This window comes from Triturus cristatus, chromosome 1_1 (genome assembly GCF_964204655.1).
Source record: "Triturus cristatus chromosome 1_1, aTriCri1.1, whole genome shotgun sequence".
Classification (NCBI taxonomy): domain Eukaryota; kingdom Metazoa; phylum Chordata; class Amphibia; order Caudata; family Salamandridae; genus Triturus; species Triturus cristatus.
The window spans coordinates 31,360,693-31,385,229 of record NC_140579.1 but is presented as its reverse complement, the minus strand read 5'-3'; the positions used below and the strand labels follow the sequence as shown (position 1 = coordinate 31,385,229).

The 24,537-nt window shown below is 48.6% G+C and overlaps 2 protein-coding genes across 2 annotated transcripts in view; both read right to left on the bottom strand.

Annotated features, from left to right (window-relative positions):
* Positions 1 to 24,537, bottom strand: part of LOC146869239 (uncharacterized) — a 462,683-nt gene that overhangs the window by 130,444 nt on the left and 307,702 nt on the right. The window lies entirely within an intron of this gene.
* Positions 1,080 to 24,228, bottom strand: LOC146869241 (telethonin-like). The gene is made up of 2 exons (XM_085646064.1): positions 23,787 to 24,228; positions 1,080 to 2,877 (listed from the first exon to the last, which is right to left on the bottom strand). The coding sequence occupies exons 1-2, from the start codon at positions 23,933 to 23,935 to the stop codon at positions 2,463 to 2,465; spliced, it is 564 nt and encodes a 187-aa protein (XP_085502190.1). The 5' UTR covers positions 23,936 to 24,228; the 3' UTR covers positions 1,080 to 2,462.

Below are 24,537 nucleotides of genomic sequence, written 5' to 3'. Positions count from 1 at the left end.
AGTACAGGTAACCTGTGCCTTTGTCCAGATGTGGCTGGTGCCAGGTAAGGAAAGAAGGTCGGGAATGGAATGTTCTCCTGACTTATCTGTCCACCGCGGCACTCAACCTATAACGATGGTGCCTCACGCTGTTCAATGCACACTCTTGAATGGAGGTAGAAGGATACACCCAAAGAGTCAGTAGCCTTGGGTGAGAGATGAATACTCTACTGGTCTGGGCCAAAACCTGGCTGACAAAGCCTCCAGCTAATGTCTGAAGGAGGCCATTGGTTGAAAGGGGCAGACTCAAAGCCCACTTTATGTATATTGTTAGCAATCGGTCTGTTTGCCAGCTGCGCCTTCAAAACCTAGCCCTACAAAAGGCTTGTATTCATAAGCACTACAAGTAAAGCATTAGGATCACACATAGTCAGCAATGAAACAAAAGTATTGAGGAACATTTTTCAAAAGCAGTGCATGAAAAGTAATGGGAGTGCCTGGCAAATGAGGGCAGAACCTGGCATGTGGTGTGAGTACCTGTTGTATATAGTAAAATCTGGCATGTGGTGAGAGTACATGGCAAAGTGGGCATGTACGGGGAGTACCTGAGCAAATCATGTCACTAATTGGTGACATTTTTCATTAGCTCAGCCTTCCAGAAGGATACTCCTCCAGAAATGTGTCAAACATTGATATATAAATGTTTGTCCCAACCTTACAAAACGTCCATATTTACCCAAACACCCATCGATACAACCATTGATCACTTGGGGAAAGAGAGAGTTCCATGGAGAAGTCCCCTATATGCAGGATTCATGGTATCTATGCCAAGCTGGTGCACTGTAGTCCTCTTCTGCTGGTAGAGCTGGGAGAAATCAGTGGTTTTACCAATGCCTACATCCCTAACTTCGAGCGAAGAATGCATTATATTTTGTTTCTGTGTTGATGTATTCGTTGAGTTCTAACCTGAAATCTGAGGTCCTTCTAATTGAAGTGCATGGTATATTACAACCTGCCCTCTGCACCTACAACAACTAAAATTATCAGACAAAAATAACACACGAATGGGAACAATAATATACAATCGGAAACCAAGGAGTGACTGACAACATATTATCAGATCAATAAAAGCTGCCATTATTTTATACCAGATAGAAAAATAACTTTATTTTGTAAGCGATGAATGGATAGTCAAACTGAATACAATGGCATGCGCGTTATGACACATCACAACAGAGGTAACAGTGAGTATAAGGGAAGGATGCTATGAAATGCTCACACAGCAGTCCTTTCAAAGACAACTCCCGGGGCTCTCCTCATATGGACTGGTCCAATATCACTCTTCCCCCAGTACCACTCTGCACACAGCACTGGATTGCCCCTGCGTCCACTTCTTTCTCATTTAGCACACATCAATGTGGGATTAGGAAACCTCCAGGACTGCCCCCAACCTTACCGTACCCCTCTGAGAACACTAGATTGGTCCAACCTTTGTTACCTTTCTGCTCCTTCCTTGACTGTCAAGTAATTTTCCATTTCTTGCCAGTACTCTTTTACTCATGACACTGGACAGAACTAGCATCTATACACTCCCCACCCATCTACCCTTCCTGCAACCCTTAAAGCATCCCTCTTGCCGTGCTACCTCTAAATCAAGTAGAGGTGGCATTGGGTTGTAAGGCAGAGCACCAAGACGCAATGGAAGCACATCTTTTCGTTCGGTTTTGAGAGGTAGCCGACATTCCCAAAAATGTGGCCATGTCGGAGTGCAGCTCAATAACCTTCCTATCATTATTTTTTAACCTCAGGTACAGGTAACCCTGCAGATATTTCCATGCCAACATCTCGGAGGAAAAAGGCCTGCTGATGAGTTTCCAGTCAACCTCCTACGGTCTGGATGAAATTCTGGTGCCTGCCTTCCACATCCCATTGTCTCTACTCTCATCTTACACCTCACTGCACTGAACTGTTTGTGACTCAAGAGGCTCCAATAACAACCGAACAAAATGACGTCAACATATGGGTATATGGGGAGAAGGCCTAACGGAAGAGTCAATATTAGCAATCCGCTTCCTGAATGTCAATGGTGGCCTTGTTCCTCCCTCTAATCATGGGATTGTCACTTCTCTATACCAAAGTCTACTTTCCCTTTACTGCACTTTCTTATGGCTTCCGCCTGACCTTTCCAGCTGGGATCTTATAGGTCCTCCCTGCAGAATGGGGGTAGCAGGAGTCCCAGGCTTGTTTTTGGCATTTCCAATCCTGCATCAGAAAGGAGCTCAGAGTGTGAGGGACTGGTGCTGGAAGTCACCATCTTGTCTACTTGGCAGCGTTACCACAGCTCTGCTCTTCATAGCTTTTGGTATGCTAAGCATTGCTGCCTGTCCTAACACAACACATACAGAGCTCTACGGCCTCAAGGCACTTGATTTTCTAGAGAGAGGATTGCAACGCAAGCACAGTGGATTGACCTCCTGCATTCCTTAGCCTCGCTGGGCTTCCTGGGACAAGGTTCTGGACAGCGACCGTGGCAGTGGCACCTTCCTAAAGTCCATGCGTGTAGGCTGCATGACCAGGGGCAACTCTTTGGTGATTTCAGAGATCATCTTCTTGTCTTTGCACAGGCCGTTGCCTGGATTGCTCAGGGCTCTTTCAAACTCAATCATTCTGCGCAGTTCCTGAGGTGTGGGCACTCGTTCCGTCTTGCCTCCCAGGTCCACAGGCTTGAAGATGGGCATTGGCAGGGCCCGCTGGTAGGGCAGACGATATTCTTTCGGTGCCTCCCCAAGGCGACCAAGCTTCATGATATTCCAGGGTGACCTCTGAACCAAGAAAAGGACCTCGTGCTGCTTGGCATAGGTCTCTTTTCGTCGATCATTGGCTTCTCTCAGAGCACAGCTGTGGAGAGAGTGAAGGAGCATAAGTGTTAGAGTCCCTGATCAATAACTGGTATATCATCTTGATGACTAATTGATTTCATTAACAATGCTTATTAGATTTCATCCCAGGCCTTGACAGCCTCCATTTATTTTTTTTAAATATGTTTTTATTATTTCCAAAACATTACAATTCAATTATTATCAGAATACTTAAGCAAGCTGGTGCACATATAACGACAATATAACCTGGTCGCACCCAGGGACAAGTGACATAGCCATAGCCAGCGTGTACTATATATCGTTCTTCAATGTAATAATGCCAAATGTCAACAAGACTCTTGGTAAACAAATGTATTAATAATAACCAATTGTCAACGAGGATAATAGAAAAGGCATCCTAGCCGCCCATTTAAAAATACGAAACGAGCTTTCCCCTCACCCTCTTGTCCCTCCCCTCGGTGTGTCACACACAGCAATAGTAATGGCAACGTCAAGGTGTATCAGAAAGGAGCGCTATAAAGGTACACTGCAGAAAGGATCAGGGAGTGCCTCCGTGCCTGAGGCAGGTATAGTCAGGGATACAATAGGTATAAACATCAGCTTATTAGATACACAGGGGTCCGGGCAAAGCAGCTGGGTCACCAGCCAGAAGATCATCATCCAGATCATCGTCCGAAACTTTCAACAAGACCACCAACGCTTTTCCCACGCCCTCGCTGCTTCCACAGCTTTCTCACTATTTGCTCGATGAGCCAACTGTAATCTAACGCTGCCCTCACATTCTGCCCATTTAAGGAGGTCAGCTTTCCATCTCTGGACGCTTGGGCCCCTCTTGTAAATCCAATGTGCTGTAATGTCTCTTTTAGCCCAGAGGAGGCCCAGGTCCAAATACTTACTAGTTATCTTATTCTTGGAAGTATGGGGAAACCAGTGCAGCAGACAGAGACCTATAGTGGGCTCTACATCTCTTTTAGTGATGTCTCGCAGTAGTGTAACCACCTATTCCCAGTATGTCCCAAGCTGGGGACAACCCCACATCATGTGGCGGAAATCCGCATCCTCCGTGTTGCAGGGCGGGCACATTGCCGTATCCGTGTTAAAATATTTATTAATTGTTGCCGGGGTAAGGTACGCCTTGTGTATTATAAAAAAATGCACAAGTTGGAAATTGGCATTTCTAGAGCCTTTCCATGCCCGTTCGACTAGTTCAGCCCATAATTTCTCAGGAATCTCTTCACCCAAATGCCCCTCCCAATTCTGTTGTAGTATCAGTAATGGAGTTAGTGCCTCATGTATCATACACTTATAAAGGCAGGTAACTGCCTTAAGGGTTCCAGCCACTGATACAATGGATTGGCAGACCATTGAGGTTTGTGGCTCAATGAGCCCCTCCCGCCAATGCTTTTGGATAGCAGCAACGGTGAGCAGTCAAAATATCGACTTTTTTATATCGACCTACACTAATATCGATTTTTTAATATTGTAGGGACAAAATATCGACGTCAAGAATATCGGTGACCAGAATATTGACCTTAAGGTAAGTAATATCGTTTTTTTATATCAAAGTAAGTAATATCGAAGTAAGTAATATCGATAGCAAAAATATAGTTGTTAATCATATCGATATTTATATTAGTGTTATGTATTTTAGTATGTATTTTATATATATGTTTAACATTTTTTGTAATGTATTTTCATTATTTTTAAATATATGTATTAAATGTTTAGAAATTAGTAATATTTTAATGTAAATTTTGTGTTTTAGCATCAGAATGGGTTGTGGGTTTATAGGGGAATAGGGTGGGAAGTAATTTAAGTATAATTAATTAATTGATATGTTTTTATTTATTGATTAGTAAATTATTGTTAAATAATTACTAATTGGTAATTAATTTGTATTCACTGATTAATTTATCATTATATTAACTATAATTAAAATATTATTTTTTATTTATTGTTATTGTTAATTTATTGTAAATTTACTATTAATTGGTAATTAAACTTATTAATTGATAATTAAGTTAATTGTGTTATTTGTTCATGTGTTGTAGGTTGTGGGTTTATAGGTGAATAGGGTGGGAATTAATTTATTATAATTAAGTATTTTGTTGTTGGTATTTATTATTAATTTTTTGTTAGTTAATTTTTCATTGGTAATTAATTTTTATTAATTGATTAATTGATAAATAAATTAATTGTGCTATTTTTTTATGTGTAGCGGGTTGTGTGTTTCTGGGGGAATAGGGTGGGAAGTAATTTAATGTTATGTAAGTAAATATTAATTTAATTTTATTGGTCTTTATTATACATTTTTTGTTAATTAATTATGAATATGGTATTTATTTTACAAAAATTATTTAAATAAGTATGTTAATTTAAACCCTAAGCTATCTTACATTGTCCACACTGTTACACTCACTGGAGTTGGAATAGTAATTTTAACCCCTACGATATCCAACACTTTCCCCACAGTTGCACTCACTGGAGTGGGAATAGTAATTTTTACCCCTACGCTATCCAGCACTTTCCCTACTGTTGCACTCACTGTAGTGGGAATAGTAATTTTAACCCCTACTCTATCCAATACTTTCCCTACTGTTGCACTCACTGGAGTGGGAATAGTAATTTTTACCCCTACGATATCCAACACTTTCCTCACAGTTGCACTCACTGGAGTGGGAATAGTAATTTTTACCCCTCCGCTGTCCAGCACTTTTCCTACTGTTGCACTCACTGGAGTGGGAATAGTAATTTTTACCCCTACGCTATCCAGCACTTTCTCTACTGTTGCACTCACTGTAGTGGGAATAGTAATTTTAACCCCTACTCTATCCAATACTCTCCCTACTGTTGCACTCACTGGAGTGGGAATAGTAATTTTTACACCTACGCTATCCAACACTTTACCTACTGTTGCACTCACTGTAGTGGGAATAGTAATTTTTACCCCTCCGCTGTCCAGCACTTTTCCTACTGTTGCACTCACTGGAGTGGGAATAGTAATTTTTACCCCTACGCTATCCAGCACTTTCTCTACTGTTGCACTCACTGTAGTGGGAATAGTAATTTTAACCCCTACTCTATCCAATACTTTCCCTACTGTTGCACTCACTGGAGTGGGAATAGTAATTTTTACACCTACGCTATCCAACACTTTCCCTACTGTTGCACTCCCTGGAGTGGGAAGAGTAATTTTAACTCCTATGCTATCCAACACTTTTCCTACTGTCCCACTGTTTGGAGTTGGAATAGTAATTTTTATCCTTGCGCTATCCAACACTTTCCCTACTGTTTGGAGTTGGAATAGTAATTTTATTCCCTCCGCTATCTAATATTTTTTGTATTATTTTAGTTGATGTAGTGTATAATTAATTTAAAAAATATATAAATAATTTAAATTTTTTAAATATATTTATTTAAATTGTATTTATATTATTTTTTTATGTGTATCGATGTATTTCTAATTTATAAGATATTTTTTAACAGTTGATACCTTATTAAAATAATTAATAAAAAATATTAATAAATAATATAAGTATATATAATATATATTATATGTATATGTTTAATATTTACATTATATATATTACTTACAATTTTTAAACATTTTAAAATATTTTTAACTATGTTTATTTTAATTATATGTATTATTTACTTTATTTTACATTTTTTTTTACTTAAATAAAAAACGATATTTCTAACAACGATATTTTTAACATCGATATTTTTTTTCCGATATTTTTGTACTTACCATAATGTAGATAGGATGTCGATATTCTTGACTTCGATATTCTTCCTCCGATATTTCTGTAGGTCGATATTCTGACCTTCGATATTCTGTCAGTGATTCGGCCGCAACGAGGGCCGAGTGGAGCAGAAAGTCCCCGCGAGGTAGGTCGTGCCTTCTTGCAGTGTACGAAAGGGGAGCAAGGTATTGTCCTCATACAGGTCCCCAAGTGTGGTCAAGCTCTTCTCCCTCCAGTCAATCAACGCGGACCAGTTGCCCCCATGTGGCAGAGCAATGCACATGGCCAAAGGGATCTCAGGGGCATAAGGAGGTGCGATCTGCCCTCTCCTCTGACTCCTGTTCCAATAAAGCCGAAACGTCTGTAATTCGGTAGTGAGTGCCTTAGGTCGTAGTGGTAGTTGTAATATAATGCGAGACAGTGCCTGCCCGGGGGTCTGCCCATTATCTTGTCCGCCCAGCCCTCGAAATTCCATTGCTACTGCTTGGGTAAGCCACTGTAATTGGGCCACCAAGTAGTATGCCTCAAGGTCAGGAACCACTAGCCCACCCTCAGCCTTCGGTCTCATTAGTATTTTGAGCGCCACCCTCCATCTGCCAGCAGCGCAGAGAAACTCTGTAATCAATGATTGAAGCTGTTTAAAGATTGCAGCGGGTATCCAAACCGGCAGGGTTCTAAAATAGTACAATAGTCTGGGGAGGGCCACTCAGCCAGCCACCGAGAGAGGCAGGCTTCCCCAAAACTCAACATTACTTTCAAGGCTCCAGATGGCTCTACCCACATTGCCCTCCAGTAAATCAGTCTGCGTATGATAGATTCAGGCCCCCAGATATGTCAAGTAGCAGTATTCCCACCGTACCCCATCTGTAGTTAAAGGACCACCAGCCAGAGGGGCCGCGGGGAACAGGCAGGACTTCGCCCAATTCACATTGAGTCCAGCAACAGCGCCTAGGTCATGCAGTAGACGTTTTGCTCCGACGAAGGCGTCAGCAGTATTCTCCAAAAACATGAGTAGGTCATCGGCGTATAGGGCATTGGCAGCCTCCATTATATCATATAAAGAGACATTAATGGCAACACTCAAATAGTAGCTGAGTTAAAACCAGAGGCAGTCTAGCTTATAAGGATAGGTTGTGCAGATTTAATTATTTAAAGGGTACCAAAGCCCATGCAGTGAAAATCAATTGAACAAACTTAAGAATGAAAGATTACGTTTGGAAGAAATCTCCTAGTAAAACATTTAGACTAGAAGAGAATATCTGATTTGAATGTAACTGGTGTCACAGGTCTTCCAGGAAATACAAAATATAAAAATAAATTGTCACAGCAATCTGCAGTCAACCAGGGGGAGTAAGGCTTTCCCAAAAGCAGCCAAACGTGCTGGTAAATTAGAGTATCTACTTGTCCGTAGTGCTCCTGTCTTGGTGGGAGTTGTCCATGGTGGCTCAGGCAATGGCAAACCGATTTCTAATTGTCGCCCAGCAGATGCTGCTGGCCTTCACTGCCCTCGGTCATTCTGTGCTTCTGTATTTGACCCTTGTTGCTCATAGTCACTCTGTCCCTGTGAAAGTCATTGTCCAGGGTTGTCTTATTCTTGCAGTTGTAATTTCCCACTCCTGCCTTAACTTGTCCCATTCATGTGTTTGGTCTGTCTGCCTAAGTGAAAGTCACTGCTCATTGTCCTTCACTGCTCATGGTAGCTTTGGAGAAATCATTGCAGATACTTGTCAATGTCCCATGCACATGAGAGTCGCTGAACTGGACACCCTTTCCACATCACTGACAGTTGTTACTCTGTACTTATGAAACCCATTGCTCATTTTGCCCATGATAACCCTATGAATGTGTAAGGTATTCCCCATGGCACTGTGTGCCCACTATAGTCATGTTGATGGGAAAGTATATTTCCCATCATTAGCCATGGTTGCCCTGTCCTTGCACAAACTGCTGAACCTTCTTTGCTGGTTACCACCATGTCCTTGAGTAAATGATCGCACTTTGCTACCCATAATCGCCTTAAGGCAGTGATTGATCTTGAATACTTCACCCACGCGAAGTTGTCCAGCTATTGTTGCTTGTGGTCTCCCTGGCTGCGTTAATTGTGTTGTCCTTCAGTTCCTTTCCCTAATTATTTCAAGTGGAAGACTTTGCCTTTTATTCCCCTGATGTCACCCTTATGGGTGCTGCTGTTGCCTTTCTTAAAGTTGGCATTCATCATTTCTGAAGGTCCATCTGTACACATGGGTCATTGACCATTAATGCACAGTTTCTGTGGCAGGCATTATCCATCATTGTCTATATTAAAACTAGTTTTCAATGTAGAGTTCTTACTCCTCACCCCCCTATCTTTGTTGGTACCTATGGTGGCCTATTACGATGGCGGGCGGACCGTAACGGAGCGCGGAACTGCCCGCCGAAGCTGCGGCGGTCCGCCATGCACATTAGGATGCGCCCGCCACACTGGCGGGCTTATCCTGTGCCTTTTCCATTGTGGGTGGATCTGCTGGCTGCAGACCCGCCCGCAATGGAAAAGGACTGTGCACAACATTGCCATGCACTACATGCCAGGCACCACGTGGTGCCTGCCACGCAGTGCATGGCAATGAGGGGGGTTACCATAGGTACCCCCCCTTGTGCACCCCCATTCACCCTGGGGGCCCGCAATGGGCCCCCAAAGCAAAGACCGTATGCCTTTCCAAGGCGGCGTTGCCGCCGTGGAAAGGCATACGACCGCCAGCATCGTAATATGGATGGTGGTGTCTTTCAGACACCGCCACCGCCCGCCATCCTAATGGGCCCCAATGTTGCTGATGTCTTGTGAGCATTACGTATGCAAATCGATAACTTGCTTAGGTTTGCCTCCCTTATAACGCAACTCAAAACATAGTTGTGTACAAAATGCTCATGATACTCACAACTTTCACTTAAATGTCCAACTTGCTTAGAACTTTATGACCAGTGGGTATTTTTTGTTGTTCGTGTGTTTGTGTCCATCCTTTCTAACTTCACACACCTCCTCCCTCATCCTTCATTAATACCAGAGAACCCGACTGCCATTTTGCGTGCAGAGAGGGGAAATATTTAATGCTACTGCTAGCCCTTCATGGAGGAAATGGGTGAGGAGGCGGTAGGACAACAGGGGAGGACTTAGAATTCGAGGAAGAATAAAGGGATACATTGAGGAAAAGGAAGAAAGTCAGCAAGAAAGCAGGAAAGGAATAATAAGGAAGAAAGAAAGGGTGTCCTAATGAAAGAAGAAATAAAGAGGTAAAGAAGAAAGCATTGATAAAGGAAAGAAGAAAGGGAGGATGGAAGGAATAATGCAAGTAAACCCATCTAGCATGACAATCTTTCGAGAGAACTGGGTAGGAAGTAGGAGGGTTTGGAATACCCCCAGCAACAACTCAAGACAACATTTCACAAATGTACTCCTGGAAATTCCAATGAACTAGTTGAAAAGGTTTTTACTGGATCAGATTGAGGCACATGACTTTTGGAAAGTGAAATCTGTGTTTCCAACAGAAGAACAGGGAATGTTCTTCTGGTTGAAACTTTCAGAATCCAAGAGCACGTTACGGGATACAGCTGGAACCGAATGAAGTTTCTTCATAAGTGCTCATCCATGCCCAAAACCCCCATGCTCCTGACTGGCTTCAAAAGGCACCAATTTACCTGGTCAACTGTAATTTTCATGAGGGGGGCATGGGCAAATGCTGGGCATGGAGGACGTGAGCTGAAAGAGCTCCGTCCCATACCCTGACACTTAGCAAAATATCCTGTACTAATCTGGACCTACACGGATGGGTCACCCATCCTTCAACAGTGGAACACTTCTGGGACCGATGACTGCGTTTTGAGCCCCGTGGACTCAGCGGATCCTGTCCATTTCTGTGCTATTCCTGGACGACACTGGGGCTGTGGAGTGACGGAGGGCGGAGCCGCGTCTGCTGCGAGGAGATCCCGCTGAAACTCGCAGCTCCTGCCGTGCCTGCGGCGGACATGGGCGATTTTGCCAAAGGAGATATGGACACTGTTCCTGGTTGGTGCTAGTGAAGGAGGTGACTGCGGCAGAAGACTGAATGCCCGACGGTTATTTGGAAGCAGCCCTGGATTGATAGTCAGGAACTTTGTCTTTTCACAGATGCCTCAGGCAGGGAAGGTTTCGGGGCTATCTTGGGCGAGGAATGGTGCGCGCAGGGATGGCCCAATGTTTGGCGCAGGCATAGGATCACCAAAAATGTGACTGTTCTGGAGCTCTTCCCGATTGTTGTTGCACTACACCTATGGCCGGCGGCGTTGTCAGATAGGAAGGTGGTATTTTGGTCTGACAACATGGCGGTTGTTCAGGCAATTAACAACCAGTCCGCTAGGTGCCGGCTGGTGCTGTGCTTACTAAGGGAGTTGGTCCGGGCATGCCTGCGCATCAATGTCGAGTTTAAAGCCAGGCACATTGAGGGTATTCAAAATGTGGCAGCTGACGCTCTTTCTCGTTTTCAGTGGCTCCGATTCAGGGAGGCCTGGCCGCGGGCGAGAGCGCAGATGACCCCATTCCCGGACCATCTATGGAAGATCCTGCAGTGGGACTGAGCCTGAAGGAGATGGGAGAAAGAGCTCTGGCCCCAGGTACCAGAAAGCGTTACAGCGCCCACATGGCAACATTCAGAGCAACTTCTGTAGCGCTGGGTACTTCAGGGGCTGCGTTGGTGTCCCAGGTCCGAGCATTTCTGGTGTGGGCTAGGGGACAGGGGAAAAGCCGTTCATGGGTAGGCAGCCACTTGGCGGCCGTAAGCCACGACACCAAGTTGTCTGGCGGGGCGGATCCCACTAACTCCTATCCCATCCGGGCCGCCTTGAAGGGCTGGGCTAGGGAGGAGCCCAGGGCCCCTGATAATCGGGCCCCCATTGATTTCGAAATCCTGAAAGGCATGCTAGGGGCTCTCGAGCTAGTCACCTACTCTCATTACGAGGCCACGCTGTTTTCAGCCACGTTCTGCTTAGCATTTTTTGGGGCATTCAGAGTCAGCGAGTTAGTGGCTAGGTCCAAGGTCGACTTTTCAGGGGATGCGCTGGCAATTTCAGATGTGTCCATTTCCGGGTCACTGACCATTCATTTACGCAAGTCCAAGACTGACCAGGCGGGGCGGGGGATCAGGGTGGTTCTTCAGCCCCTAGGTGACCCCAGGTTCTGCCCAGTACAATGGGTAAAGGCGTTGTTGGAGTACAGACCGCCCGGCCCTGGTTATCTTCTGTTGCATTCAAATGGTACCCCCGTAACTAGATACCAGTTCGAGCAGGTAATCAGGGCCAGCTTAGCCAAGGCGGGGCTCGCCCGGCCGGACAGAAGGTATTCCAGCCACTCCTTCCGCATTGGCGCTGCCACCGCCGCTCACCTGGCGGGATTAGAGGCCGCTCAGGTGAAGAAATTGGGGCGTTGGGAATCTGATTGCTATAAGATATATGTTCGCCCGTGAGGCAGCTTTTAGTAATGTGTTTGTGATTTTATAGTGTGTATCGTTGAAATCACCCTTTCTGATTAAATAACTTGTGTGTACACCATGTCTCCTCTTTATTAGGACGAGTGGTGTGGGTGATCGGGCATTCATTTGTCGCCCGGGCGGCCCAATGGGCATCGCACCGGAATTGGATGCGACACTTCCCTCAGACTGAAGTGGAATGGATGGGGGTGCCGGGGATGAGATGGTTCGAACTCAGGAATAAGATCGAGCAGAGACTAAGAGCACACGGGTCCACCTTGCCCCACCTGTTGGTGATACACCTGGGTGGAAACGACCTTGTTACCCTAGGGAGACGATTGCTGTTATTAGCCATGAAAAGAGACTTAGGGGAAATCTGCAAGCGTCTGGGCGAGTGTGAGATCGTGTGGTCGGAGATCATCCCCCGCAGGTCTTGGCGGGGAGCTAAATCCTTAGAAGCGGTAGAGCACTCCAGGAGGCGCATTAATGGAGCAATGCGTAAGTTCACATCCCAAAGGGGTTTGGGCTTTATTCGCCATGAGATGATTCGGGGGAATGTAAAGGGGTACTTCGACTTGGATGGAGTACACCTCTCCCAAATAGGCATGGACCTGTTTTTATTGGATTTAAGCGAAGCATTGGTGAATAGAGGGTGCAGGTAAAGAGCTAGGTTGGTGGGGGGCCCTGGCTGCGACGGTTAGCCGCCTCCAGGGCTGTGGCGGAGTTACAGGGCGATCTGGAAGCAGGCCGGTACAAAGGGTACCTCTGCGCGGCACCACGTGGTGCCTGAGCCAAAACGAGGAGCCTCCAGAGAGGTCCCGGAAGCCGGTCGGCGCCCCGCTAGGCCTGCGGGCGGTTGTGGGCCTGAACAACCGGGGGCTTGCTATGCGACGCTCCGCCCCGAGAGGGGGGGTGTGAGTAGAATTTCAACGGCACGTGATCGAAAAAAGAATCACTTGGGGGGCAGCACTTGCGGGTCATTCCCGTGCTGCCCGGCTCATCAGGCGGGGCAGGTGAAGTAGATGGCCGCCTGCCCTTGGATCGCCCGTAAGATAACCCACCTATTACATATCCTGGAATTATGTAATAAATCCTGCAGCATTTGTTACCCACTTACAACTGTTTCTTGTGTCTTCTTTGGGTAACCTAATTTGGGGGGAGGGGGGAAAGCGGGGTGCCCCTGGGGGTACTATGCCGCTGACCGCGGCCCCCGCAGGGGGCCACTCGGCGGTCGGCGCCTTAGTGGCCCCGGGGCCCCGGTCACCCCTCCCCACTCCCTCCTTCGGGGGGGGCGGGGGCAGGGATCCTGACTGTTGCCCCCCTCCGTGTCGGGGGCCGGAGGTGACGCGCAATGCGCGTCACTTCCGGGCCCAGGTGTGAGGGGAAGGCTATTTAGCCTTCCCCCACCCTCACTGGCGACCTCTTTGTCGCCCACCTCGCCTTTTTACCCTCCCTACCGCTTACCCGGCGTAGGTGTGGTGGGGTGGAGTTTTTTGCTGAACGTTTTAATGTTTTCCTTTTCGTTGCAGGCGGAGTTACAGGGCGATCTGGAAGCAGGCCGGTACAAAGGGTACCTCTGCGCGGCACCACGTGGTGCCTGAGCCAAAACGAGGAGCCTCCAGAGAGGTCCCGGAAGCCGGTCGGCGCCCCGCTAGGCCTGCGGGCGGTTGTGGGCCTGAACAACCGGGGGCTTGCTATGCGACGCTCCGCCCCGAGAGGGGGGGTGTGAGTAGAATTTCAACGGCACGTGATCGAAAAAAGAATCACTTGGGGGGCAGCACTTGCGGGTCATTCCCGTGCTGCCCGGCTCATCAGGCGGGGCAGGTGAAGTAGATGGCCGCCTGCCCTTGGATCGCCCGTAAGATAACCCACCTATTACATATCCTGGAATTATGTAATAAATCCTGCAGCATTTGTTACCCACTTACAACTGTTTCTTGTGTCTTCTTTGGGTAACCTAATTTGGGGGGAGGGGGGAAAGCGGGGTGCCCCTGGGGGTACTATGAAGGGAAACAACCTGCACGAAGACACATTGGGGTGGCCTCCGCCCGCTGCCCGAGCCTCTGTGCATGAATAGAAAAACCGCTGCTGGGACTAACGAACTGTATCGCTGCCAGGGCCGCTTCTGAGCACTGGTGCCCCCGCCCCCATGAATGGTGGCTACACACACTAGCAGTGGTAACGAGCTCTACCTGCTGGCTACCCTGACTGCAGTGGAGTGCCCTAGACCAAACTGGGGGTTCATTGGTACTGCCTCCATTAGGATTGATTTATTGTCCAATAGTTGTGAGGAGACCAGCATTCATGACGGTGCACACTTGGAGTGAGTGACCGGTGCCTGGCTGGGAATAGACCCATAACACACGGCTGCATGCATAGTTGGTTTACACCTTTGGCCTGAGCCTACCTGTGAGCATATAACTGCAAGGTGAATTGCTCTGGTGGCCCCGCAAGTAAACATCCTGGAGCAGAGACGAATGGGCGAACGCCATGGCACAATGGGGCGCATATTTGGCAGTGACCCCTCCAATGCTTCGGATAATGATGTGATACCTCGCACGTGGACGGATCCCCACGATGCTAAGCTGGACTTAATTCTGAAGGAGATACGTGACTCACGAACAGAGCTGGAGGCGCGAAAGAGGACGATGTCCACCAATCTAGGTTTACAGCTGGCGGACCACAAGAAGATTGCCGACAAGGTCAAATTGAATAAGTTGGCACTGGACGATCTCATACCCCAGCAGACCATGCATTCCGCCCAGCTAGAACAATTCCAACGCCAACTGAAGGGCTTGCAGGACAGAGTGGACAACGCAGAACGGAGGTCCCACCGCAATAATGTCCGCATACTTGGAATACCGGAGCGCAGTGAGGGATCCAACCCCACCCAGTTTGTAGAGGACTGACTGAGGGACCATGTGGCGAAAGAGGGCCTAACATCCCTGTACAGTGTGGAGCGTGCGCACCGAGTACCGCCCAGACCTCCTCAACCACGCGCACCACCCCGCCCTCTGATCGCACGCATACTACATTACAAGGACCCCGACACGATCCTACGGGCCGCTAGAGAGAATGCTCACATACGTTTTGAGAATGGGATAATTTCTCTCTACCGAGATTTTACCCAGGCAGTCCAGAATGCTAGAGCTACTTTTCAAGGAATCAAAAAGAAACTATGTGCACACAACTTGAAATATGTACTGCTGTTACCGGCATGACTGGAGGTTTTTTACGGACAAAAATCGATCTTTTTTGAAAGCCCGGAGGAAGAGGCGGACTGGCTCGAAATAACTTTTACGCTGGAGACCTCACAGTCCTCACTTCCATCAGGACAACTACATCATGCCTCCCTGCTGCGGACTGCTGGACTACTCAGGCCGGGAAATGGCAGTAGTGTGGACACTATGGACGCTGGCCCAACCTCGGAACAGATCACAAACAGCCAGAAAGATGCACTCCTGACGGCAGCGGCGTTGGCTGCTCATGATGCTCAAACTGCAGCGACTTCAGTGCACTCATCGGATGCGGCCATGGTGCGCTCAGACTCTGAGACTAGCATAACGCTGTTCCTCTCGATCACGGCTCAAATTGCCAGAGACTTCTAATGTTGTGTTCCGGGATGATCGGGAGTGGTAATGTATATAGATGCTATGCAATATATACTACTGTTGATGACTGCTTTAGTAGGTCTAATGTAACTAAGCTGTACGGGGAAGTGTGCTAACATAACCAACGCTTTTTTCAAATGGGCAATGTGATGTTTGTATGAACTGCCGCAGTTCAGGCCTCCACCCCCCAGGCGATTGCGATATGGCATTTACTGTTTGGAGTCCATGTTGGACTTTTGTTTCAAGTTTGGTCCTCTGATGTTTTATGGGTGAAGCTAGTATTGGGGAGTTTCTATGTTGAGGCATGCTCGGCTCGTATGCAGCTCATGTCTGAAGGGCTTCGGTCTCCACAGGTTGCGTGGCCAATACGCTATCTGCACCACGATGGCATTACATAATAAATACACCTACTGCACCTGGAATGGGAGGGGCATGGGCTCAATCCATAAGAGACACTGTGTCGTGGCGCAACTCAATAGAAGGAAGGTTGCTATAGCTTACCTGCAAGAAACTCACCTTAATGCTGATGAGGCAGCCAAGTTACAGAAAAAATGGAGGGGGCAACTGTTTGCCATGACATACTCAGCTTTTGCCAGGGGGGGCGGCGGTGTGGGTGTGTAATAATATCCCTTTCAGGCTTCTAGAGCAAAAAATAGACCTTAACGGCAGGTATATGTTACTTCATGGCTTGTTGGATGGGGCTCATGTGGTTATGGGTTGTATATATGCTCCGAACACTGATCAGGAAAATTATCCAGCTGCACTGGGTGTAGCCCTGACAGACTGGGCCGAATATCCCTGGGTGTTGGGGGGCGACTTTAATGCTGTATTGGACATTGACCTGGACAGGTCTCACCCCCCATTACACGCTACAGAAAGCAAAAAGCAAGCTGAGGCACTCAAAGGATGGACAGAGGGCTGGGAAATTCATGACGCATGGCGGGCAAAACATCCAGGGCATAGAGAATATTCCTTTTACTCACCACCACACCGACTGCACACTCGGATAGATAGGTTCCTGTGTTCCGGAGCACTGTTGGGATCAGTTATTATGGTACTCCATATGGGCAAAACCCTGTCGGATCATAACCCGGTGGAATTAACGCTACAATGGGGCAAGATTCCAACTCCAAAACCGACCTGGAAACTACAGCCCACGACGCTGGAAGATCCGGTCTTCCGTCATGCCCTCTCAGAGGCGATTGCCCATTATTTCTCGGAGAACGCGGGGTCTGCTAGTACTCGCCAGATGGAATGGGATGCCTTTAAAACGGTTATCAGGGGAGTGGCAATTAGCACTAAGACAGGAGTTCGGCTTGCTCTGATAGAACGTCTCACTGAACTCGAGGGTAAACTGGCTGCGCTGGAAGGGGAAGCTTTGGGGACAAATGAACAATTGACACAGCTACGGGAGGCTAACATACAATACGTGGAACTCCTCGAGCATGTTGTCGATCACCGGCTATACACACAGAGACAACACACACAGGCAGACAGGTCAGGGCCGCTGCTAGCACGGTTGGTTCGGAACGCACCCTTGCCCGCACCTATATTGGAAATTCGAAACAGTGAGGATGTTGTGGTTAACACGCAATTAGACATCAATACTGCGTTTAGGGACTACTATGAGCACCTATATGGTCCACTCACTGGACATACTGACACTGATTTTGAACCCTTCTTTGACTTGGATTATGCTTACCAAAGCTCACACAACAGCAGCGTGATGAATTAGCACAACCGATAACAGGGGTGGAAATCCGACAGGTGATTAAAGCTTTACCATGTAATAAAACCCCCGTGAATGATGGCCTTCCGGTTGAATTTCAGGTGGTATATGCCGACTTGCTGATTCCTCATTTACAATGCATATATCATGAGTCGTTGGAAGCAGGTGGGCTCCCCGCTACTACGCTGCAAGCGCTAGTGGTTTCCTTACTGAAGCCTGGGAGGGATGGATTGATCCTATCGAGTTATAGACCTTTATCACGGACTATAAAATCCTGAGTAAATTGTTGGCCACCCGCCTCTGTCAGTTTATCCCCAAACTAATACACACTGATTGGTACCTGGTAGGAACACGGCACTTAACATCAGACGCCTACACCAAATTATGATGGGCACACTCGGCACGGGAACTAAGGAAACGGGAACTAAGGAAGGTTGCATATCGCTTGATTTGCGGCAGGCATTCGACTCCTTGCATTGAGACTATATGTTCTATACCCTCGCACGATTTGGTATACCTGCCAAATATATTACTATACACGAACCCCACTGCGCAGGCACGCAGGGGTCGGCATATCTCGCGGCAATACACGGTGACTCAGGGTACCCGACAGGGATGCCCCTTGTCGCCATTGTTGTTTATACTGGCACTGGAACCACTTCTGCACAGACTCCGTTCTTTCTCAAGCTGTAGGGGGATAACGCGAGGTCATGCATCTCACACGGTTTCAGCTTACGCAGATGATCTCATTATTTATATCAAAGACATGGATGCGGATCCTCATCCAATGCCCTCCATATTTGCGTCATTCCAAGAACTTTCTGGCCTGGCTATTAATGCTGCCAAGTCGTATGCCTATTTCTTTGATAGCTCTGTGAGAAGCGGTCAATTTACGTTCGGCCCCTGGACCTTTCACATAGCGCCTGATACTTTTAAATATCTTGGAATACAGATTTACCGTGATGCCACGGATCTCCTAGATGGCAACTTAACGCGCGTGATTACTGCTCTCAAATCTCAGATCCATTTCTGGATCTCGCAGCCCCTATCGGTGGCGGGCCGAGTAACCATCACTAAAATGGTGCTGTTGCCGCGGCTACTTTATTACTTCACCAATCTACCTATACTTGTACCATCGAGGATTTTTAAAGTATTGAACTCTTTATTGATAGAGTTAGTCTGGGGCACGGGGCGCACGCGTATCAGCCTGGCAAAACTACAATTAACCACAAAACAAGGGGAGATCGGGGTACCGGACTTGCGCGCATATTGCTATGCTAGCCAACTGCAGTGGTTGGCATTTTGGCTTGCAGGACGTAATTTAAAAGAATTGGATATGTCACTGCGGGACAGGTCAAGGGGGTCATCCACAGGCTCTTACTGCCTCAGGCCTTCATACCAACATCGACACCCCACTTGCTACGGATAGCCATTACTTACTGGAGGAGCGCAGTGAGGTATACTGGACAGACACCACCGTATGCTCCCACCATTCCGCTGCTAGGTGTCCCCACACGAACGGGACTGGTCACTAACCGTGCTTTACAGGCATGGACTGATGCGGGCATTACCACAATAGGAGAGTTCTTTTCTGAGGGTGTATTAATGACACCTGCAACATTTATACGCGAACATGGTGCCCCCGATACACTGTTCCTACTACATGCAGATATATACGCACTACATGGTCACCAGAGGATACTGAACCAACCACGAACACACTACTTACCATGCAATACCGAAAGGGACATGGGGCACGCCTGACAAAATGGTTGACTCAAGAGATTCGGACTGAAACGGCGATCTCATTACGACCATTGCGCGACAGCTGGGAAGAGGACATAGGCCGCGAATGTACAGACAAGGAATGGTACACTATACTGGGCTACCCCAAAAAGGTGTCTCATAACCCTAAATTTAAATGCATTCAATTTATGTTACTCCACAGAGCCTATATAACCCAGCGCAGATTGTGTGCTATGTTTCCGGGGGCAAGTGATACCTGCCCGCGCTGCTACGCACCCAACGCGGGGCTGATACACATGGTATGGGACTGCCCTAGACTGGGACACTGCTGGGCGACGGTATGCAAAATAATGACGGAAATAGCCCCAGTGCATCATAACGACACACTGGAATACTGTATATTGGGACTAGAGCCCCGTGGAAAGAAGGGTAATCCTATTTATCGGTTTGCTAATCTTGCGCTCCTTCTAGCTAAAAGAGCCATAACCACACAATGGAAAGCCGCTAGGGCTCCGTCCCTACAGGATTGGCATACGGAAGTAGTGAGATGGGGTAAGGCGGAAGGGGCTGAACTAAAAAAGAGGAGTATAGAGGTCTACGGAAAACACCGATATCGATGAGCTGGAATGCAATGATGGAGGAATGTGCAGCGATAGATATATTATCCTACTAAGGGGTCATGATGCCATCTGCGGGGGTCTTGGACCACTGGCATGGGACACACAGGCTCCTTACAGCATCAGGGGGATCTATTACTTCTCTGCATACTTCTCAACACCCGTTCTGCATACAAACACGCCGTCGAGCTCTGGGATCTGCTCGACACCTCCGCCCCAGACGTGGCCTTCGTGACCTGGTGGAACGACTCCTCGGCGCCCGACATCGCCATAGCCATCCCGGACGGTTACAAAATCACCCGCAGGGATCGCGTCAACGGAATCCGAGGAGGAATAGCCATCGTCCACAAGTCCACCCTCAAGGTCGCCACCCACACAGATGACACCCTCAACACCGCCGAACACCTGCACTTCTGGATCCACAGCGACCCCAGCACCACCCTCAGAGGAACACTCATCTACAGACCCCCCGGACCACGGGCTCAGTTTAGCGACGCCATCGCCGAACTCGCCAGCTCCCACGCACTCGCCTCCACGGACTACATCCTCCTCAGGGACCTGAACTTCCACCTCGAGAACAACAACGACGCCAACTCCGCCACCCTGATCGACAACCTCGCCAACCTCGGCCTCAGACAACTTGTCACCGCAATGGATCGACGACTGCGCCAACACCCTCGCCATGCTCAAGAAACCCTCCAACAGCCACGCCAGCAAGAGAGCCACCTGGTTCACCGATGAACTCCAGACCTCCAAACGCGCATGCCGGAAACTGGAGAAGATATGGCTCCACAAACGCACACCGGACAACCAAGCAGCCCACAAGGACGCCACCCACAGACATCACCACCTCATCAGATTAGCCAAGAGATCCTCCTTCAAAGACCGCCTGGACAACAATGCACACGACAGCAAAGAGCTCTTCAGAATCGTAAAAAAGAACTCTCCAACCCCAGCGCCAACACCAACGACATCCCGCCCTCACAAGAACTGTGCGACTCTCGCGCCATCTTCTTCCACCGCAAGATCGCTGAAATCCACGACAGCTTCAATACCACGTCCGCCGCGACTATACCAGACTCCACCTCCCCTACGAGCACCACCAGCGACAACCGACTGACCTCATGGTCCAACGTCAATGACGACGAGACACGCATGGATCAGGATCTCCATCAGACCCGTGCCCACACCACATTTTCAACAAAGCAGACGCAGCCATCGCACCCCAACTACGGAAGGTCATCAACATCTCCTTCGAAACAACATTCCCGGAAGGCTTGAAGCACGCCGAAATCAAAGCCCTCCTCAAGCAGACCAAGAAGGACCCCAAGGACCTCAAAAACTTCCGGCCCATCTCCCTGCTCCCGTTCCCGGCGAAGGTCATCGAAAAAATAGTCAACATGCAACTAGCCCGCCACCTGGAAGACAACAACATCTTGGACCTGTCCCAATCCGGTTTCAGACGAAACCACAGCACCGAGACAGCCCTCATCGCCGCCACAGACGACATCAGGCCTCAACTAGACAACGGCGAAACATCAGCCCTCATCCTCCTAGACCTGTCAGCCGCCTTCGACACGGTCTGCCATCGCACTCTCAAGAAACGCCTCCTAGAAGCCAGAATCCAAGAGAAGGCCCTTGACTGGACCACATCCTTCCTCTCTGGCAGAACCCAGAGCGTCCGCCTCCCACCCTTCCGATCCGAAGCCACTGACATCATCTGCGGCGTCCCCCGGGGATCATCCCTCAGCCTGACGCTGTTCAACGTCTACATGGCCCCCCTCGCACAAGTGGCCCGCCATCACGACCTCAACATCATCTCGTACGCCGACGACACCCAGCTCATCCTCTCCCTCACCAAGGACCCACACACCGCCAAAACCAACCTCCACGAGGGAATGAAGGCCGTCGCCGACTGGATGAGGAGCAGCCGCCTCGAAGCTGAACTCGGACAAGACGGAGGTCCTCATCCTCGGACCTACCCCCTCAGCCTGGGACGACTCTTGGTGGCTGGCCACAATGGGAACAGCACCAGCACCAACACCCACCGACCATGCACGCATCCTCGACTCCTCCCTCTCCATGTCCAAGCAGATCAACGCCGTTTCCTCCTCCTGCAACAAAACTCTCCGCATGCTCCGCAGGATCTACAAGTGGATCCCGACCGAAAGAAGAACGGTGACACAGGCCCTCGTCAGCAGCAGACTGGACTACGGCAACGCACTTTACGCAGGAATCCCAGCCAAACACCTACGACGACTACAACGCATCCAAAGCGCCTCAGCCCGACTAATCGTCAATGTTCCCCGCCGCAGCCACATCACGCCCCACCTGAGAGACCTACACTGGCTACCCGTCAACAAGAGGATCACCTTCAAGCTCCTCGCCCACGCACACAAAGCACTCCACAATGCCGGACCAGCCTACCTGAACACCAGACTCAGCCTCTACACCCCCACCCGCCTGCTCCGGTCCGCCATCCTCTCCGATGTCCCCCGCATCCAATGAACAACCTCCGGCGGCAGATCCTTCTCCTACCTCACCGCCAAAACCAGGAACACCCTCCCTACCCACCTACGGCAGACCGAAGACCTACTCGCCTTCAGAAAACTCCTCAAGACCTGGCTCTTTGAACAGTAGCGCCCCCCCCCCAGCGCCTTGAGACCCTCACGGGTAAGTAGCGCGCTTTATAAATGCACTGATTGATTGATTGATTACTTAATATAGCAGGAATGCACAGTACACCTAGGACAGACTGTGGACCTGAGATACACGCAAATTTTAGATCTGGGCATGTGAAAGTGCTACTATAGGCACTTGTTGCCGAGCTTGCGGGAAGAGGGAGGGTTGGGTAAGTTTTGTTAGGATGGTATAGATGTGATAGGTCATGATAGATTTGATTAACCATGATATGTTATGCTGGACTTCTGATGTAGGCGAAAATGCTGTGTACTATCCGTAATGTCCTGCTGTTAGAGACTCATTCAACGATTTAAGACTCTCATAGACCCTATGCAATGTGAATGTGTACTCTTCTAATTTGATTGTAAACATATGTAACTATACCATGTATCAGTATGTTCATGTCTCGCTCTACGATGTCTGGATAATTGCTGTGGAAAATCAATTAAAAAATTTTTTTTTTAAAGAAACTGTAATTTTCATCAGAGTTCCTACAATGCCCACAATACACCTCCTGTAGGTCACACTACTCAACAACGTATTAAGTATAAATGGAACTAACAGGAACTGTATGGAAGTGGGAAAGAATACATTGATTTCGTTTTTTTTCCTACAGCACAAATGCTAGATTGCAACACCGATATTCCACATATACCATGAACTGACTGGATTTGAAAAGAGGAGAGTTTTAGAAAGGGAATGAGGAAAATAGACAGATGAGGCTGCAATGTCTAAGAAGCAAAGAAGAAGGCAAGAAGAAAGGGGAAAAAGGGAAAGAGGATGAAAGAGGAGAAGTAATGAAAAAGGATCGATGAAAGGGGCATGAAAGGAAGGGAAGAAGGTGGGAAATTAGGCAAGGAAAGAAGGCAGGGCGCACAGAGCCTCCTCTGAACACCCACTCACCCTCAAGTATCCACTCTGTAGATCCGCGTTCACTCACCCTCACTTAATCAAACCATAGAGCAATCCTCCCTCACCTTCACTCAGCCAGCCCTTGTGTGTACATTCAAGCCTAACTCTCCTTGGATTTGCACTCACTTCCTCTACCATCCCCTGGATCCACACTCACTCACCCCCCATAGCCACGGACTCACTCGCACATCTGCTACTCTCCTTATTCTTATCACTTCTCCTAAACGTCCCTACAACCACACTCATCCTCACTCACTCCCCCTGGCTCCACACTCACTCCCTTACCCTCCTCCCAAGCCCTTCCTCAGCCCACGTACCTGCACACTGGACTAACGCAAAACCTCTAGGGCATTCCCATGTCCCACCATCCTTCACTACCTCCTCCCACCCCTCAAACCCGCAGTCACTCACCCCTTCTCAGCTCTGCTGGACAGACTGAGGTCCCTCCAGTCCGCCGTGTAGGTCTCCCTCCGGGCTTTGTTCTCTTCCTGCACCTGGCAGCTCAGCTCTGCTGCGGTGAGCACCCCTCCACTCCGGAGGACCACAGTGCGCCCCGACATCTCTGCGGCGTGTGTCTGTCTGTCCGTCTGTCTGCTCCTGGTACCTAGCCCGGGCCTGTCCGCGCCTGTGCTTGTTTTTCAACCTGCCTGCAGGTAGCCCTCCTGGCTTGATATGACCAGCCCTGGACTCCTCTCTCTGCCCCTGCCTGTCTCTTCCTCTTCCTGTCTCTCTGAGGCTCTGTACCCTGCACCTGGCACCGCGCGATTTATACCCCCTCCGCCTGCTGCTATTTTCATGCCCTGTGTCGTAACACGCTATATCTGCAGAACATACTCATCTCTCTTCCCGTTCCCAAATATTCCATCCCTCCTCCTGGAGGGGGCACTGCCAGGCGTGCTAATTCACATTGAGGGTCCTCTGAGTACACGTGAATACCCCCCCTCACTCAAGTGACGGCTGGCTGCGTCATCATAGCTCAGGCCTGTGGTGTTACTGGCAGAGCGGTGTCACTTTAGCTGATCTGCCGTAAGTGAGATGGCCTTTCACCTCATTAGTGGGCAAGCGCGTCCTCATATGTCATTCCTTAAGCTTGTAGGGCTTTTAGGAAGGCAGGCACCCCAACCGCAACCCCAAAGAGCTGTGCATGTGTTTGTTTTACTTT